Here is a 20,898-nt window from a genome sequence, read left to right as displayed (position 1 = left end):
ACCACAGGCCCACACAAAAGGCTCAGCTACTGGCAGGTCGAGTCCCTGTGAGACAAATGCATTTCTCTACTACAGAGTCACATTTACTACGTCAGTCTCCATTCCACTTGCTCCTACCTCCTGCTCAGTGTTGTTCATTGTCCTCATAGCTCAGTTTGTCAGTTTAATTCTGGGCAGCTTTATAGGTATCCACAATAATTACAGCATTTAGCTCCATACCTTAAGGGGTGGTTAACTGGAGCAGTTTAAATGCATATGTTCCGGCCAACCTTTGACTCCCACCTCTGTACCCACGAATCCCCCCCCCACACACACACACACACACAAACATATATTCTCGCTGGCACCGTATATTTCATCTTACTGGCTATTTTCCCATTACCTTGCACATTATATCTCACCACAACACTGTTATTGATGCTACAGTGACTGATATATGTAATAAAATATATGCGCTAAGATGAACCAAAGTGGCATACCCACACGCCAAACTCCTGCTACTTCTTCTAATCAGATAATGGTTTTTTTTTTTTTTTTTCTTCTCTCTATGTATCATTCCAACTGGAGAAAGTAGCCTCAGAGAAAATATATTTGTAGAAATGGGGAAAAAGGAAAAAATAAAGGCTTGGGCAGCTGAGATTAGAAATGAAGTTTCCAAAAGATGTATGTCAAATAATATAATTCATCATTTCTGTACACACTGCACCTGACCAGACAGACATCTGCAGACATAAAGCCCCATTCACCAGGGGGGTAGGGATAGGTTGAAATATAACCACAAAATAGACTTTCTATGATTTATCTTGTGAGAAAGGCATGCATTTGTTTTCTCTGTCCCCCCCCCCCTCTGACTTTTATTGTAGTTACTGTTAATGATCTTATATGAGAAAGCTGAGATCTCATGACAAAATATTTGGTGTTAAAAATAAAATGATTAATAATAAATATTTTTAACATTTCTATTATATCAGGAATATGTTGAAGTTCTCTCTCTCTCCCTTTGTGTGTGTGTGTGTGTGTGTGTGTGTGTGTGTGTGCACTGTTCCTATGTAAGACATATGCTTGTGTGTGAAGATATGCATACATGTATGTGCACATATATGTGGAGGGCCAAGGTGGAAACAGACCATTTCCCCTTGATTGCTCTCCACCATTATTTTTGGAGACATCCCTCCCTGAGCCTGAAGTTCATAGATTCCAGCTAGGCTGGCTGGCCAAAGAGCTTCAGAGATCTGCCTGTTGTCTCCACTCCCACAACGTTTCGGGTTACAGTTACATACTTCCACATCTGCTGGTCTGAACTCAGGTGCTGAGTGTGCCCAGCACACGCTTCACCCACTGAACCATCCCCTCAGCTCTTGATTTTAACTTTAAAATGTTTCCATCCTGTGTCCTCTGAACACAATATAAAGCAGGTGAAGGGATTTTTTTATCTAGGGGATAAAAATCTTTCTGGGCATGTACCAAGCATTATAGTGAAAGCAGGTAGCCAAGAAACAAAGGACAAATACAATAGATAATAGAAAAAAAGCAGATATAATCAGAATGTTACAGCAAGAATAAAACTAACATTTACAAGGTAAATACAAAATCTGAAAATTTTATGTACATTTATTTCCCAAAATCCAGAATATATCAATGATGAAATACAAACAATGTGTTTGCTTTTCTGAGCTATTTCATTACAGGTAAAATGAGTGTGTCACCTGCAGCTAATTTACACAAAATTCTTAAAAACCGAGCCTACACACAGCAGATGTGTGTCAGATATTAGCTCTCATAGGTGCAGACTCAGAAACTGAGGCTTAGCCTTGTGTTTCCTACGAAATTACTTAATTAGAAAGTAGCAGACGTAACTTTGAGACTTGGATGCTCTGACGTTTTCGAACATGGATTTTTTTTTTCCCCCATTAAAATCGGTTTTTTTGCATTCCGAATAAACTAATTTCAAAGGATAAAAATAAGATGGCAAAAAAACTCCTGAGAAAAATGGTCATGAATAAAAACAAGAACTCCATGTGAGTGCTTGTGCACATGAACACACGAGTGAACACAGCACATACCACATGAGTGTCTGTGCACATAAACACACAAGCAAACACACGCACATCTCAAAGTAAGAATGAGCATGGGACCACACAGACACAAAAGTTTCAATTAAACTTTTTAATGATACAATTCATTAGAGCATAATTATACCTCTTATTAAATGATTAATCAAAAGATTTAAAGAAAAGGTCATGTTGAATGTTAATTATACATTCTTAAAAGAATTCCAAAGATTTTTAACAACCATATTCATTACAAATTAATTTAATCTCTAAGAAGGCAATTTGGCATTATCTTTAAAAATTCAAAGTGTGTATGTTTTTGCTGAAAAAAAAGATTAGAAATTTATCATTAAATTAAATTTTAGAATTATACAAAATTACCAAAATAATGTCAGATATATTATTAATAATACCTAATTTGGGGGAAATCTAAACATTCATTAATGAGGAAATTATGATCATGTAATATGTTATATATGTATCAGGCAATACAAAATAATATCTGAATATAAAAAAGAAATGAAGGCATAGAAGAACCTGTAGCAAAACAACCTGTATCTGTTTTTATAAACATACATAATCTTTAGATATGCCTGCATAGAAACCTTAACAATGAATAGTGTGATGCTTCCAAACTGAAATGAACCACCACATATAGGAATATGAAAAGAAAGGTTTGGTCCACAGTCGGTGCTATTGATAGGTGCTTGGAAAATGAAGGCACTAATGTCATCAGTGAACTAATCCATTGGATTCATAGCTAACAGGGCAATTAGAAGGTTGTGTTGGGGTAGAAATGGTCAACGAATATCTGGCTTTGATTAATGTGCCACCTCTCCCTCTCTCTGTCTCTCTCTCTCTGTGTCTTTCTCTGTCTCTGTCTCCCCCCCCCCCCACACCTACCTACCTTGACAAAACCTATTCAAGTTGTACAAATACCAAATTTAAAACTAAAAGAAAAATAACAAGCTAAAAGAATCACTGTTTCATTTTTGTCTTTTAAAAGGGTGAAAGGAAAGAAGAAATAGATGCGGGTTTGGTGGAGAACAGACACACAGGACACAGCAGGAGGAGGGTTTGAAGCTTTCACTGAATAGCTCGATAGTCTTACCTGACACTTGGCACTGCAGTATTTGGCAATTCGGCATTGAGAACACCGCATGAGCTTCTCCTTCCTGTTAAGAACAAGTAGCTCTGGGTTAGACAGTAAGAACCGCCTGACTGCAGAAGGAGACACCACTCAGCTCACTCCCCACATCGGACCCCTGAAGACTTAGATTTCTTTTAGGAGCTGGAATGATGTTTGCTGCACGAGCCTGAGGACCTGAGTCTGGCATCTCAGCACCTACACAGAAGCTAGGTGTGGCCATGTGCACGGACATCCTCACTGCTAGCAAGAGCATGTGGATCCCACTGCATGCTGGCCATGGTCAGCCCAGTCAAAACAGTGACATCCAAGAGCAGTGAGAGAGCTTGTGTCAAAGTGAGGTTGAGAACAATAAAGGAAGACACATAAAGGTGACCTCTGGCTTCTAGGCACAGATAGACAGGCACTATGGCTACATAGATGTGCATGTATGCACACACACTCTCACACACAAAGGCACACCACACACACACACACACACACACACACACACACACACAGCCAAGATCTGGATTTTTAAATGGATGAACATCCTCATTCACCTTCCAAGTGAGACATCTGCACATGTGATGCTCTTTGGTTGGACTGTGGTATATCCTTGTATTACAGCGATTTCCTCTCAGTTTGATAATGAGCATCTCCATTATGAAGCAGAGCAGCTATGATGACGTACAAAAGACCCTCAAGAGACCCAGAGGGAGGACAACATGAGACCCAGGAGACCCTGTCAGACTCATCCACTCCCCAGAACTCTACTCACCACTACGTAAGTAAATGGTTGGATAAGGTAGGACTTCTCTGTGCTATTAGCTGTCCACAGGGCACGTAGTAGGTAAGCTGACATCGTAGCTGCATGTTAGTTAGTTACCTGGGTTCCTATAAAGCACCTCAATAAACTCAGTGGCTCAGCAAGCAGGGCTTGGGTGGAATCATTTCTTTGGCTGGCCAGTGCTCTCTCTATCTAGGATGAAGAATTCCATCTCCCAAACTAAAGTCAGACAACAAAGATATTCAGCATGAGTAAGTACAGAGTTCAGTGGCATTAAGAACACTCACATCTGGAGTATTCAGACAAAGCTCAGTGCCCAATGTCTGCAGTCTGATATTCGATCCCTGGTGACAGCAGCAGCAGAACACTCACATGCTGTGTAACCAGCATCACCACTGATTTTCTTCTTGAGCTGAATTTAGTTTGTGTATAAAGATATTTTCCTCTAGACATTCAGCCTGTCTTCAAGGGAATGTTCCTGTCTCCATAGGGAATCCAAAGTCAAATACGTCGCCTGGTGGACAATTGAACTTCTCTCGGCTGACATGTATGGGACGAGTGTTTCCAATTTTGAGTTGGTCTTCTGATACCACAATATTTTAACTGAGATGATGATATGTCTTAGAGATGGCAACCAGTTCTAAATATCAACTTTATTTCCATCTTGTGCATACTTTGTGCATCTAGCCTGAAGCAATTGAATTTTTAACACACTTGTGCTTGGCTGCTGCCTGACATATAAGGTGGGCGCTGGATTCTCTACCATCATGTGGACACTCAAAATGTCTCAGATTTTAAAGTGCTTAAGATTTCAATCATCTGGTTGTAGGTCTTCAAACTGTACTCTGTACGCTCTAAATGTTTTCTTTTAATAAAGGTTGCTTACTCTGCGGCAGCACTGACAGCCCCACCCCCTTTCTCTGCGGAATCACCAAGGCAGCTGGGACCCTGGAGGGCTGGGTCATCTCTGCTCAGTACAGCGGGGCTCAAGTCCACGTGCTCTCTACACCACCCTACTTCCACTTTGGCCAACCCAACTGTACCCCTGAATTTCTCCGAAAATTTCCTGCCGGCAAGGTTCCAGAATTTGAGGGTGATGGCGGTTTCTGTGTGTTTGAGAGCAATGCCGTTAGGAGGCGCTGCCGGGAAGTACACCAATGGCAGCAACTCAGGTGGTGCAGTGGGTGAGCTTTGCTGACAGTGACATCGTTCCTCCAGCTAGCACCTGGGTGTTCCCCACCTTGGGCATTATGCACCACAACAAACAGGCCACTGAAAATGCAAAAGAGGAGGTGAAGCAGATCCTGGGGCTGCTGGACACTCACCTGAAGACAAGGACTTTTCTGGTGGGTGAGTGAGTGACACTGGCTGACATCACAGTTGTCTGCACCCTGTTGTGGCTCTATAAACAAGTCTTAGAGCCTTCTTTTCACCAAGCCTTCCCCAATACCAATGGACAGTTCCTTACTTGCATTAACCAACCCCAGTTCAGGGCCATCTTGTGGGATAAAAAGTTGTTTGAGAAGATGGCACAGTTTGATGCTAAGAAGTTCTCAGAAAGCCAGCCTAAAAAGGATACTCCAAGGAAAGGAACATGAGAAGAAAAGCAGAAGCCTCAGGCTGAGCAGAAAGAGGAAAAAGAGACAGCTGCCCCAGCTCCTGAGGAAGAGATGGATGAATGTGAGCAGGCATTGGCTGCTGAGCCCAAGGCCAAGGACCCTTTGTTCACCTGCCCAAGAGTACGCTTGTGTTAGATGAGTTTAAGTGTAAGTACTCCAATGAGGACACCCTCTCTGTGGCGCTGCCATATTTTGGGGAACGCTTTGATAAAGATGACTGGTCCCTATGGTACGCTGAGTATAGCTTCCCTAAAGAGCTCACTTAGACCTTCATGAGTTGCAACCACATCACTAGAATGTTCCAGAGATTGAACAAACTGAGGAAGTGTTATCCTTTGCTAGTGTTATCCTCTTTGGAACCAACAACAGCATCTCCACTGCTGGCATTTGGGTCTTCTGAGGCCTTTTCTCTAAGTCCAGATTGGCAGGTGGAGTGTGAGTTGTATACATGGTGGGAACTGGATCCCGGTGGCAAGGAGACCCAGACCCTGCTTCAAGGGTACTTTTCCTGGGTGGGGGCCTTCCAGCCCGTGGGCAAAGCCGTCAATGAAGGCAAGATCTTCAAGTGAACACGTCTTGCCAGTCACCTAGCTGCCTGCACCTACCCTTCAAGGGAGATGGGGGTCATTATAGGAAACTGAACATGGAAGAAAAAAAAGGTTATTTGTCATCTCCCAAGACTCCCAAAGTCATACATCCTAGGTCCTGAGCTTATCCAACTTAATAACATAATCCTGCTAAGAAATGATTTAGAAACTCCACTAAATCCTACTTCAGACAGGCAGGATTAAGACTGAAAGACATCAGAGTTGTTTTTTTCAAGGCATTTGAGCAACAAAATTGGACATTAAATGCTGAATCATAAAATTAAAATAAACCTGGTAACATCAATGGTGCCCAGTGGAGAAGACAGAGTGGTGGACAGTCAAGGCAGGCCAAAGCGCCAACTGCCAGAGTGTGACGGGGGTCAAGGAGAAAACAATGACTCAATGTGAGCCCTTGCTGCAGTTCGGGGCATGGTGCCACTTCTGTCCATCTACTCACTCGTGCCAAACTGAAGGAGCCCTAGAAAGCTAGCAGCATTTTTATGTCCACGTCAGAAATGCTTAGTACATTTTCAAAAGATCAAAAGTACAGGCCACTTGGGTGTGGTGTCGCATGCCTGTAATCCCAGTAGAGGCAGAGGGAGGAGGAATACCTGTGATAAACCAGCCTCATCTTCATAGTGAGTTCCAGGACAGACAGAGCTACATATGAGACCCTGTCTTAAAGAAAAAAGAAAAGTAGATGCTATAGCATAAACCATCTGGGAGGCATGACTCGACTGACACGTGTCATGTGACTCTGCAAAGGTAACAACAGCCTTGTTGGAAAAGAGAACTTGATCAGCTGCTACCTTCTACTGTTGTTTGTAATCAAAGCTGGATAAAGATTCAATCCACTAGTGCTTCAAAGAAAAGGACATGCCGCTGGATTGTTGGCTCAGTGGCTAAGAGCACTGACTGCTCTTCCAGAGGACCTGAGTTCAAATCCCAGCAACCACATGGTGGCTCACAACCATCTGTAATGAGATCTGATGCCCTCTTCTGGTGTGTCTGAAGACAGCGACAGTGTACTTATATAAAATAAATAGATAATATTTTTTAAAAAGCCCATGTAATCATATCAATGGCAGAAAAGGGTTAAAGGAGTCATAAGAACAAAGGAGGTCAAAGGGGAATGATAAAAGACCCCAGGCACCAGCCACTATATATTCAGCAATAAATGTATCAAGTCTTAAAACACAGAGTACAAACAATAGACCTTTATGGGGAAAAAAAAATAACCAACTCACAAAGGACCTTAAAATAGAGTCTGGAATATAGGAACCACCATGCAAGAAGTAGCTATTACTATTAAAACAGTGTCAAGCCAGGCATGGTGGCACACATCTTTAATCCTAGTGGATCTATGAGTTCAAGGCCAGCCTGGTTACAAAGTGAATTCCAGGACAGCCAAGGCTACAAGGAAAAACCCTATCTTGAAACACACACACACAGAGACTGTCTTCTGGAAATTTACTGATCAAGCAAATAAGGACAAAGTAACTGCATGATATGGCTGTGTTGTCACAAATCTTTTTCAAGCACCAACTTGCCACTCTTTCTGTGTGTGTGTGTGTGTGTGTGTGTGTGTGTGTGTGTGTGTGTGTGTGTGTGTGTGTTTAATGCATGAGTGCTGCATTACACCTGCACGCCAGAAGGGGGCATCAGATCCCATTACAGATGGTTGTGAGCCACCATGTGGTTACTGATTGAACTCAGGACCTCTGGAAGAGCAGTCAGTGCTCTTAAATGCTGAGCCATCTCTCCAGCGCCACCCCCCCCCCCATGTATTTATTTTCTGGCCACTCTTTAAGAGTACTCGTGAGAATCAGTTACACCAGTCATTTTCTCTAACAATGGAGGAACTAAAAATTAATTCTTAAAAACCCAATACAATCTCTTCTGGGTGAGGCAAGCTTCTATGTTGCCTGAAGAACAGAAGAGATATTTTAAGTAAATAATTAGGGAGATGCCTAAACCTGTACTAAATAACACAGAAAATGTTAACTTTAAATGTCCAAGTAAAAGGAAAAAAACTGAAACTAAGTGAGGTAAATGTGCCAATCAAAAACTTACATGAGACCCAGACAGTGATGTACATCTGTAATCTAAGCACTCAGAAGGCAGAGGCAGGAGAATTACTTCTGAGACACTATTTCAAAAACAAATAAAAAACAACAACGTCAGCCCCCCAAAAAAACCCACAAATTTTATAATAATTGAAAACCAAGGAGGACAGAAGAGTAAAAACTACAATCATAAGAGAAATGTTTTAAATGAAATAGTATATAACACTATAACAGACTGGATTAATTACTTGTAGTTTGTATATGTTTATCCCAGGGAGTGGCACTATTTGGAGCTGTGACCCTGTTGGAATAGATGTGTCACTGTGGATGTGGGTTACAAGACTCTCATCCTAGCTGCCTTGGAGCCAGTATTCTGCTAGCAGCCTTCAGATGAAGATGTAGAACTCTCAGCTCTGCCTACCTGTATTCTGCCATATTCTAGCCTTGATGATAATGGGCTGAACCTCTGAACCTGTAAGCCAGCCCCAGTCAAATGCTGTCCTTATAAGAGTTGCTTTAGTCATGGTGCCTGCTCACAGCAGTAAACCCTAACTAAGACATGACACAAGAAAGAAAATACTACCCAAGATTCCATCAGGATGTAGAAGCAATGCTGAGAAACAACAGCTACGAGGAAACTGTCTCTCCAACCTTGACCACCTCTCCCACTACCACCTACATCTACAACAAAACTCAAGACACAAGTCAACAGAAAAAAATCACCAATGGCTCTGAGATCTGACTTAAGTCAATAGCATCATAGGAGGAAATAAGAGTAAAAAGCTGTCCTTCCAACAGACCGTAAGCCAAAGGAAGCCAAAGCTTCAAAAAGTTAACCTGTGCAGAGTGTAGGGAGTCAGTCCGAGAACAGCAGGCCAACATCGGGGAGAGGATGGGACCACAGGACTGCCTACACCCCTGACTTGCATCCTCAGACTCAGCCCCTTATACTCTCTTTGTCTGTCTCATTCAGAGGTTATTTTTGGTGCCTGGAAATAAAGATCCCCAACTACAGAGAGTGTTTGTGTTCGTGTCTAAGAACTAGTGAATGCAACTGAGAAAGCTGAGAACACTGGTGATGATCAGAGACCAGTACCAGCCCCTCTCCCCCACCCTCTCTCCCTCCCATCGTTCCCAGCACATCTTAGCACACAACATTGTGGCTCAGAGTAACTGAATAATTTAGCTCCTGTCTGACTTGCCAGAAATCCCACGTATGAAGCTTACTTAGATGATCACAATGTTTTATTAACAAATAAGTAGATCTTAATCCTTGGGTAACTGAATCTAAGAGAAAAGTTAAGAGCCTGTTTAGACCAGCCACTGATTCCGTGTAGGGCTTTACTCCTGGGGTGAGCTTGGAGCTGGGGGTGAGGACCCCTGCTGAGAAACTCTTGAATAGAGGAGGAGAAGGAAGAGACAGCATCAAGGCCTGCAGGCATTTTAGAGAATATTCTCCCCACTCCCTCCTTTAACAGCACATCGTTCAATCCAAATGAAAAACAAAGCTGCATCTCTTGAAAGCCACGATGAAAAAAATACACACATCAAATCAAAACCAGAACTAACTAGCAATCTTCTGGAAAAGGAATGCTTATTTTAGGCAGTTCCTGGTGCTAAGAGAAGAAACAGTAATTGGAAATAAAGGACCAGTTTTCCTGAATGCAGCAGAACTCTATTGAAATGTCCCAGAAGCGTGAGGCTCCAGGTGACCCCACATGCCAATGGAGAATCCAAACTGTATGCCACCCAGTGTGGAGGAACCGCCGCACAGCGAAGGGTGAACGGCTTGCAGAAGCTGCCTGCTCTGATGCTCTAGCCTTGGGTGATCAACAAAGATGGTGCCGGTTATACATAGGGAAAGTGTGGTCATCTCAGAAGGGCAGAGAAGTGGTGAAGATTTAGTTTTCAGGTCATAGGAACATCCCTTTGCATTTCTCTCTTAACTGAGACCTGACTGGCTATGCTGAAGACCAGGACATTCCCATGTGTACATAATTCTTAGCACATGAGCCGAAACAATAAGAAGCCAAAAGTGGTGTTTTGTTTTGTTTTGTTTTCCAAGTTAGTGAAAAGAAGAAAAAAAATCTGTGAAGGGGGGAAAAAAAAGGAGCAGCAGAGTGCTTGCCCTAAGTTGGACTTCCCATCACCTGGGAGCCTTGTGTGGAGGCTGGGCCATGACTGACTTCTACAACAATGTAAGTCAGTAACGGGTAAACAAGAAATTAAAGTGATCAAAATTAATTGTTAGTTACAAATCACTAACTAAATATGAGTGTAAGGGAGCCTAGAGTCTCTGGAAATAAAAGGAATTAATGGGTAACCTCACATCTCAACTGGTCCGGTTTTCTGTGGGTGGTGGGAGAAAAGAGTACCTATGCAACTAAAACAGTGAATCACGGGACCAGGCAGAGAGAAAGAAGCTTCCAGATACACACAGAACACAAAGAGCGGGCTGGAAAAATGGATCCAGATGGCGAGAGTGCTTGCTGCTGTTCTATAAGATCGACCTGAATCAGTTTCCAGAACTCACACCAGAATGCTCACAACTGCCTTTCACTCCAGCTCCAGGGAATTCACATCTTCTGGCTTCCACAGGCATGCACACACATGTCACACACACACATACACACACAGGTCACACACACACATGTCACACACACACACACATGTCTCACACACACACACACACACACACACACACACACAAATAAAGAAAAGTTTTTGAAAAAATCATGGTGTCTCTCAGATTTCCCTCCATCCCTGGCTTAATGAAAAAAACACTTTAATTGTCTTATACAGAACAAACTTTATCTGTAATACAATGCACATAGTATACTGATTGTATGGGGCTCTTTTCAATGATTTTCTTGCTTCTTCAGAAATATCCAAGTGTGGCTGGCCCATCATGGAAAACACCTGGCATAATTACCACTGAACCTCTGAGACCAGGTACTGACTATGATAACACATGTAGTCAGTAGTCCTTCCTCTTCTGAGGTAACCTGCCCTGAGCAACACAGCCTGATATACTCAGAAACAGCTCTGCAGTGAGCATGGGTCCTTGTACTATCCCTACACACACACACATCACATACACACACACACACACACACACATACACACACACATACACACGCACACATCACACACACACACACTCACACATACAAACACACTTCACACAAACATACACACAAACACAAACAAACACACATCACACACAAACAAACACACTTCACACACACATCTCACACACACAACACACACACATCACACAAACACACATCACACAAACATACACACATCACACAAACACACACACAAACATACACACACACCTCAGGTTTAAGACTAACACCCTGTGGCCTTTAGCAAGCTGAATACAATTTCAAGACCCAAGACTCGTGTATGGTTGGTTGACCCAGCAGACCTTGGGAAAGAAATCTGATGTGAGAAACATGAGAATTGGGGAAAACTCTCATTACTCTAAATTGTCAGAGAAGAGGCATTGATTTGGGTAAACTGACTCATCACCACGCACCTTCAGTTATAAGAATGATTCTCTGTGTAGAACCCCTAGGAAAATGCTGTTCAAGCTAGGAAGGTCTAAAATGGTGTTTGGGCAAACGTCCCTGAATGCTAGAATGAGCATCTCTCAAGGAAAAATCCTATGGAGAAAAACAGGCCTTTTTTTTTTTAATCATGGAGGAAGCCAAACATAACTAAATAAATAAAGTCTAAATAGATTATTTTCATAGAAATAATGCATCTTTACAAAATTTCCAAGCTTACGCCACTGAAGTCTAAACATTAGGATTCATTAAAAATGCTAATGCCACATGGCCAAGCTCTTGGCTTCATGAAAATTCTATATTACAAAAAAAAAAAAAAGATTATCTCAATTAAAATCATGATATTCTTCCAGAGTAGGGAAATTACTGTAACTCTAACTAAACAAAAAGATGCTCAGAAACGTCAAACATAAGATCTCCCTTTAGCTTGAGTATTCAAAACAATTTAGAGATGGGATCTTCCTTGTTGTTCTTGTTGTTCTTGTTGTTGCCAAATAGTAATTATGCTGGTTTGAGCCCAAAGGCCTTTTTCAAAATTAAAGAGATTCACTCTAGCATCCATATAACTAACAAATGATTTTTAATAAAAAGCAACAGATGTGGTCAAAATAATATAACTCCACGAGAGAAGGAAAATAGAACTGATTTAGAGCTGTTCTCCTATCGCTTTATTTTACAATTCTAGCATATAAAGTAGAAAATAAGAAACCATAATGACTAATATTTCTGGGAAACTGAATCTCCTATGCACTGGCACCAAACCCTCCTAGAAGGAAAACAAGTAATTTAAATCCTCACTAACTCTCAAACAAAGGCATAGCAAATATCTGGGTCATATTAGTCAGAGAGGAAACTATCCACTGGGGAGCTTCCCTCTCGACGGTCCTCAGATCCCTAAATTAAAGCCATTGTCTTTATGGGGAACATGCTAACAAAAGGTACCCAAACCCCAGTGTTCCGTGACGGGCCACAGTGAATGCCTGTGCACATGGCTGTGGAGGGGGTGACGTGTGACTATTCCTGAGCCGTCACAGCCAGCCAGTCAGTAGAAAGACATGTGCAGAAAGAGCTACAGTGAGAAAAGAATTTTGAGAAGTCAGGGGCTGCAGTGATGGCTTGTTAAACACAACGGATGTTAGAGCTATGGGACGCAAAAGCCAAGTCGATCCCTTCAGCGATCTGAGTTCACATTCCGAAGCGCAAGCCTACCCACTACTACCAGAAGACTCACAAACGCTCTTAACTCAACTTCCTTCCAAGCAAAGCGGGCACACAAGACTCTACAGACCTTAGGAGGCAGTCTACAAAGTGAACGCATGAAAGATGGTCAACGCAAAACAGGCCATCTGCCTCGGAGAGAAAAAGGGAATCGGCTGGGTGTACCCTCAAAGTACTCATAATTGCATGTAAGTCCATGTCATGTAAGATCATTTCCTCTAAGTAGATAGATATATGCGCACATGAGAAAGGAACTGGGGGAAATGTTTGTACATGCCTCTCTCTCCCAGGGCAGTTGGGAGCAAAATCGAGATGTGTCTAGCAATGTCTAGTCAAACAGATGATTTACAAGTATCACTTAAAAATTCTCGTGGACCAACAGCAAGTGACCGCAGATTGAATGTTGCCTGACAGCCTGTGCCTCACTGCTCACCGGACATTCACAGAAGCTTCCATGTTCAACGCAATGGCTGACTTACCTGTCTGATCGAGATCTAACTTGAAAGCAATAGAAATGTTTTATGCATATTTCCTTTATGGAGGTTAAAGCCAGGGGAGACTATTAAATCTCCAATGATATTAAAAGGCAATTATGACTTGTACCTTCCGTTTGCCTTGTGCAAGCTGTCTGTAACAAGTTTAGTAGCAAATTAACATTTTTTGAAGAGTATAGATTTAAATTTTCCCCATTATATGAATAATCATCTGCTACAAGATTTTACAAGTTGTAGGTCACTTTGATAGCTAGTAATTGAAAAATGGTGACACTATACTAAATTTCTGGCAAAACATTGAGACAGACAAAGAGACAGACAAATACACACACACACACACACACACACACACGAAGCTGGAGCTAAAATACCAAAAAGACATTTTTAGTAGTATCTTTTCAGAAGACTCTAGAATAGAAATCCAACTTTGATATCCTAAAGGTATTTGATTCTTCCTGAATCTTTTTTTTTTTTTTTCATGTTTGTGAGTACACTGTTGCTGTCTTCAGACACACCAGAAAAGGTCATAGGATCCCATTACAAATGGTTGTAAGCCACCATGTGGTTGCTGGAAATTGAACTCAGGACCTCTGGAAGAGCAGTCAGTGTTTTTAACCACTGAGCCATCTCTCCAGCCCTCTCCCTAAATCTTAATATCTAAATTAATAAAAACACTCTGGCTCTGGCCAAAGATTCAAATCAAGTACCATTTAAGTGGTAAGTATTGCTACTAACAGACACCACACAGCCTAAACACTGGAAGTACCACAGGTAACGTTCCAATAGCTCTGAATAATATACCAATGATGTTTTACATTCTGAACATCAGTGTAAAAATTACCTTAAAATTATTTCACTACTTTGTAAAGATTGTTTTTCTGTTCCTCCCTAAGAACTGGGGCCTTCACACCACCTATAAGAAGGTTCTGAGACCAAGCTACCCCTCCCTGTATGTTAGAGGCCAGTCTACAAAGCAAGTTCTAGGTCAATCAGGATTACACAGTGAGACCTTATCTCATAATTAATAAATAAATAAATAAATAAATACATACATACATACATACATACGAAAGATTTTAAAAATTCAACATAAAGTTACTAAAACCTAATTTTTTATAATTTACATATATTTATACTATATAGTTATAAATACAAATATGATTATATTATTTAAAATCCATTCCATCTAACCCTTGAGTAAATACTGCCTCATAAGCATACTATATGGTTCAGATACATATATACATACCTTTCTATACTAACCGAAGGGGTTCTGTAACCTACACAATGGTCACTAGGTTAATTACAATGCTCTTACTATTATAAGCTAAACTACAACACTTAATTGCCCTGCACACATAATACAAGTTTCCAAAACATTGTGACCTTCATCCAGATTTAAGACCAATAAAAGGAACTCACAGATATTTTATGTTAATTATATCTGTGGATAGTTCATTAATAAAAATGAATACATTTTTAAATACTTATTAATTTATGTTTAAAAATAATACCCACTACATATTAATGTGCATATTTTCATGAAAAAAAAACATAGCTGCATTTCCCCAAAATGACAAAGTTAGTGGGAAGAAGGTGAAGAAGGCTGGACTCTGAGAACACACTCCAACAGTCTTGTGCATCAGGCAGAGGACGTGAGGCTCGGCATACGTGTTGTTGGGCTCCCTCCTTGTGACTGGTCGAATTAGAGCATCTTCAATTCCCATTATAGAACTACCTGCTCACACCACTCACCATATTCGCTCGGTTTTCTCATGGTGCATCCTTTAGTTGTTGTAGCATATAAGGCTTTATAATTTAATTTCTCTAAGACTGTCTTTTTTCATAAGTTCTAAGAATCTAATGTAGCAGACAAGTCATCGACACTACAGTCACATTAGCCAGGGACTGGACAATAGTTTAGCTACATTAACAGTGGGCAGCCTGGCCTCATTGAACTAAAGTTAAGAGTAAATAACAGAACAGGCTGTCCCCACCTTATCAAATAATCTAAAGCTGAAATGCTCTGAAGTCACAGTCTGTTTAACTGTCAACCTCTTGGGGAGGTGCTTTCCGATCTGAATAGTTTTGTTTTGTTTTGTTTTGTTTTTAATTTTTATATACTTTCATCTTATAGAAAACAGTAAATGCACTCGTGACATTATGTGCTGCTGGGAAAACTTCTTGACAAAAGCAATTTAATGAAGTTGCTGTATGAAGGAAGGTTTGGTTGGGTTTACATTCCAAGGGTATATTGTTGCAGCAGGAAGCCATGGTGGTGGGGCAGCTGGCCTCAGTGTCCGAGCTCAGAAAGTAGAGATGAACGCAGTAAGCAGCTCTCTTCCTCTGTATCCCGTCCAGGCCTCCAGCCAGCAGAACAGTCTCACTCATATCTAGGGTAAATCTTCACACCCCAATTAATCTAATCGACATTCCCTGGTGGACACGCCCGATGGGTTGGTATCCAGGGCTGCTTCTCAATCTTGTCAAGCTGAAAAATCAATACCAATCACTCACAAAGACAAGAGAAAAGCAAATGTTTTTGATTTTCTACCTAGATGATAGAAGAGATCAAGAAATTTTTAACACATCAACTATTTTTTTTTTCTTCCTACACGTCAGGCTGCTAAGAGACATCTTTCAGTAGAGAAAAGAAAATCAACTTTCTTCAGGTAAACTCGATCACTTCTCCACACAGTCTTCTCCTAGGTCGCCGCTTGTTTATCCTAATCTCTCGAGATGGGGATCTGTAACTGCTCAGCCCTGACGAACTAAAAGAATCCCAACAGCAAGGAATTAAAACATCCATTTTCCCCCAAGGGAAAATTCTTTTAAAATGCCATTACTTGAATGCTTTCTCAAAAATCACGCGGTATTTTAAATGGCAAATGTTAGCTGTCTCTCAAAGCTCTTCTTTTGAATGTCTCATCTTTCCTACTGTTGCGGCCCTTCCTTGGTTTGCCTGTTCAGATCACTGTGGAATTTTTAGTGAGTTACAGAAGGTCCCGGGACTTGAAATCTGGTCAGACTAGCATGGCAACCAGCTGCCTTACCTCCCAGCGAGGGGGGTGGGGGGTAGAGGGTAGGGTGGGGCTTTATTTATTTATTTATTTATTTTATTTCATTTCCTATTTCCTTAATAACTTGCTCCTTCTCCAAACTTTAAACTGATTTTTATGGCCACGTTTACCCTCCGTGGAGTAATTTTGAAATCAAGATGACAAGTAAACACAGAAGATGCTTTTAAAATGTATTTTACAGTGAATTTTTCAAAGTGCATCTGTCTCTCCCAAAAGACAGATGCCCTAAAGTCTGGCGTCCCAGAATATTTAAACTTACAGTGTAGACTAAAGTAAGTCACAGTGGACTGCTCTCTGATCGGGTGGCTGTGTTCCTGGTCTCACTCTCTGTCAGAGTGGTCCCTGCATTTTCTCTGTCTTTCAATCTTCTCAGTACCTGGTATCTAGCCAAGCAATTCGGAGGTAAAAACCGTCAGAGAATGGGTAAAGGAATCGGAGAGCTCGGTGCAATGAGAATCAAAGAGAACATAGAGCATTTATAAAGAGAAAGGACCTCCATTCTCACAACCCTCAAATGCACCCTTACCACTCAGTATGAAAATGGCTATCACAGAGGAAAAGCCCAAACCCCCTACTATCAGCTAAATAAAACAGAACCATCAATCAAAGTTCTGGGTCCTCAAAGGAAAAAAGGAATAATCATTAAAGTGAAAGGTTACATGAGGTCATCTGTTCAGGTCAGTCCAGAAGGGGGCACACTACCCAGCTCTTGGTACATAACCCTGTCCCCACACTCGGCTCTCCCCTTGTTCTTTCAAACACCTCCCCCCACACACCCATTTCATAAAAACACCAACATCAGCAAATAGTCTCTTACAATATAATCTGTTCCTTCTCTAGGCCATAGTCAATTCTTCCCCCCCTTCCCTTTCCTCGTCCTTCCCTCCCTCCCCCATCCTCTCCTTTTCTGACTTAGGTGTAAGCCAGTGGTTCTCAGCCTTCCTAATGCTGTGACCCTTTAACACAGTCCCTCGTGTTGTGGTGACGCCAAACATAAGATTACTTCATTGTCACTTCATAACTAATTTTGCTATAGTCATGAACCATAATGTAAGTACATGATATGCAGGATATCAGATATGTGACTGGAAAGGAAGTCGAGACCCATGGGTTGAGAACTCTTGGAGCAAGTCAGTTGCTACCAACAATGAGAATCATCTTCAGTGACTTAAACAGTGACAGGATAAAGAAAGCCTCTGTTGTCACACACAGACATGCTATCCACACTGTAACTCAAGAGACACTTTTATTTGTTAGCCTAGCCCAGAAACATCAAGTGCTTTCCCATTTGAGCTAACACTTCTAGATTCTGCTCAAAGTCAAAGGATACCCTAGAGAGCAGCAAGCTGTGTGGGAAGAAATTAAGAAACCATGTAGAGCTGGGTGGTGGTAGCACACGCCTTTGATCCCAGCCCTTGGAGGCAAACACAGGCAGATCTCTGAGTTCAAGCCCAGCCTGGTCTATAGAGAGCTAGTTCCAGGATAGCCTGGGCTACACAGAGAAACCCTGTCTTGAAAAACAGGAAATGAGGAAGAGAAAGAGGACACATGGGACACTTAAACTGTAATTCTACACTTCAATGTCTTCCCAGCAATACAAAACATTTGGACAAACACTTGTAGTCCTCGACACAACTGTTGTGTTTATACGAAGTAAAACTATTAATATTTCTCTGAAGCAGTAACTATTTCAAACAAGGCCCTAAACAAACGCAAATCAAGGAATGGCATTTCCGGAAGCTGTAGTGTGTGTATATAAACAGCTGATTCCATACTCATGAATGGATTTCTTCACTATGGAAGACCCAAATAGAATAAGGAATGGAGATGTGTGAAAACTCTGTTTGCTTTTAATTCTGGCTCCTTCTGCTGTACCGAATTACGAAATGACGAACATACTGTTTTATTCCACGTGTGGGGAAGCTCTAGGTTATTAAGGATCTCAAAGTAAAAAGGAGCCAGACCAAAGTTTGGGATGGATATGTAGATTACTTTTCTTGCTTATACCAAAGGCCTCTGGGTAACCAGTCACCTTAGGAATCATCATTAGCTTACCATCACCCTGTAGATTTATGATACATGATTGGACAGGAGCGAGATAGGTGGAGAAAGGTCAAGGAGCACAAATGGAGGCAAGAGGTGGAAGGGGGGGGGGGAGAGAGAGAGAGAGAGAGAGAGAGAGAGAGAGAGAGAGAGAGAGAGAGAAAGGGGGAAGGGAGGGAGGGAGGAAGGAAGGGAAGAAAGGAGGGAGGGGGACAGAGAGAGAGAATCAAGATGGAGCTAGAGAAGGAGGATCTAAATCCAGGTTATCTTAATTGGTGATAGGTAGATATAAATATTTTTAATAGATTCTATATGTCTTTTTATCTCATATAGAAGGGCAGTTTGTATCTTTGTCCACTGGATGTAAGCTTATTGTGTAGAGTTTGTGGATTGAGAATTTAATATATAAGCCTGCTTGAAAAGCTTCGGGGCTTTGGAGTCATGTTTGTACCAGGAGGTGGAGGAAAGAAAGAAGCCGGGGCAGTCATATCCACCAGGGACAGAAACAACAGGGGTGGTGGAGTGAACTGCGCCTGAGTTCTTAGAGGCATCCTGGAATGCCAACTAGTATAGGAACCCCATGTGTGTGCTCAGCGTCTGCAGAGTGAGACCTCCGGGGCCAACAAAAGGTTAAGCCATCCTTTTAATATTTACCAAAATATCACCCACTACCTACAACTTCAGTGATCATCCTCCTTTACTTCCAAAACGAAGACATTGCCTACTACATACCTATCTCCCGATTCCCAGAACCTGATAGAGACAGATTTCCTGACTCTACTTTTCCTGATAGTCCTGAGTAAGCTGCAATCTCTTTTAGGAGATGGTGGTCTTTCTGTTGACAATGAAGATGGCTCTGCAGACAGACATGGCCCTGACAACATTGTCATAGGTTGGGTTCCTAGTTGTGCAGTACCGCTCTGGATCACTACCTCATGTTGAGCCTGTGGGTCATCTCTGGCTTCTCCATGAGGCAAAGGTGAGAATAAGGCCGGCCTGGGTGACTTTCAGATCCAATCGGGGACGTGACCAAAAGCTTCTATTCTCCTCTACTATGAGGAGAATCCCCAGAGGTCTTGCTTTACCCTGAATATTTGCTTTCCAATGTCTAATCATTTGAACAATTTCTGAGGCCGCTGTATACAGAAGAAATTCCTACTTATCATTCCGCTTGTCTACAAAGCCTTTTGTAACCCTCTACCTACTCTTGCAGCCCAGCATTCACACGCACAAACATATCACTGTCTAATTGCCTTTCTGGTATCTCTGTCCAAAGGCTTGCTGGAGGGGACGTTTACTTTGCTAATTCATATTTTTTAGATTCTATCAATAAGATGATGATGCATAATAGGTGTTCAATAAGGCCGTGGAATAAGCAAATGAGCAATAGAACATATGGAGAAATGACGGAATTGGTAGAACTAGGAACTGAAGTTGAGTTTTCAAATTCTCACTGGAGAAATTGGAAGCGGTAGGAAGCATTAACCACAAGACAAAACTATTGTAATAACCACAGCCAAAGTAAAGGAAATTGGGATCCTTTGTATACCGGCCAATGCTCTGAGAATCTCTAAATCCTTACAATAACTCCATGAGGGAAACACATAGTTTTATTACCATCCTAAAGATGGTTAAGCAACAACAAGTCCACTAAAATAAAATATATTTGTATATATCCTCTAGAAGAATATATACAAAAGGCCAATAGGCACATGGAAGATACTCAGCCATTAAGAAAATGTCCATCAAAAACCGCAAAAGTATAATCTTTCAAACACATAAGGAGAGATATTGACAATAACAATTAGACAGGTTCAGATGGATCAGAAGGATCAGAAGACACTGGAAGGTTCATACATAGCCGGTAAGAATAAAATAGAAACAATCTGGCAGTTCCTCAAGTGTTAAAGATGGAGTCATCCTGTGATGTAGCAGATTGGGGATGACAGCTAGCGGGAACAGGTTTCAAGGGACAAACGGGTTCTAAAAGTGGAATCAGAAGCACAGCCCAGCAAATTATACAAAGCAAATGAGTGGAACGTAAGGGACGTGAATTAAATCTCGTCAAAATGACTTTTTAATTAAGTTTCAAAAATAAATCACTTGCCCATGATAGGATAGTCACTGTACAGAAGAACCGGAACAGAGCCCAGCCTGATCCCCGAGCTCTAAATTAATCAGAGAGACATGGTGCGTAGCCCTGTCTTCTAAAAGAAGTGGACCAAAGCAAGGCACTCCAGTGACCATTT

General features: G+C 41.5%; 1 protein-coding gene and 1 pseudogene across 2 annotated transcripts in view; one reads left to right on the top strand and one right to left on the bottom strand.

Annotated features, from left to right (window-relative positions):
• Positions 1-20,898, bottom strand: part of SMYD3 (SET and MYND domain containing 3) — a 522,821-nt gene that overhangs the window by 428,714 nt on the left and 73,209 nt on the right. Inside the window, exon 2 of the mRNA XM_080922774.1 lies at positions 3,163-3,226. Within this exon, the coding sequence (XP_080778900.1) occupies positions 3,163-3,226 (64 nt within the window). The remainder of the gene's footprint in view (positions 1-3,162; positions 3,227-20,898) is intronic.
• On the top strand, positions 3,863-6,155 carry LOC308435325 (elongation factor 1-gamma-like; annotated as a pseudogene). Its single transcript has 2 exons — positions 3,863-3,968; positions 4,845-6,155. The product of its transcript is annotated as an elongation factor 1-gamma-like (transcript).

Source organism: Micromys minutus (assembly GCF_963924665.1).
Source record: "Micromys minutus genome assembly, chromosome: 1".
NCBI classification, from domain to species: domain Eukaryota; kingdom Metazoa; phylum Chordata; class Mammalia; order Rodentia; family Muridae; genus Micromys; species Micromys minutus.
This window is presented reverse-complemented; position numbering and strand designations above follow the sequence as displayed.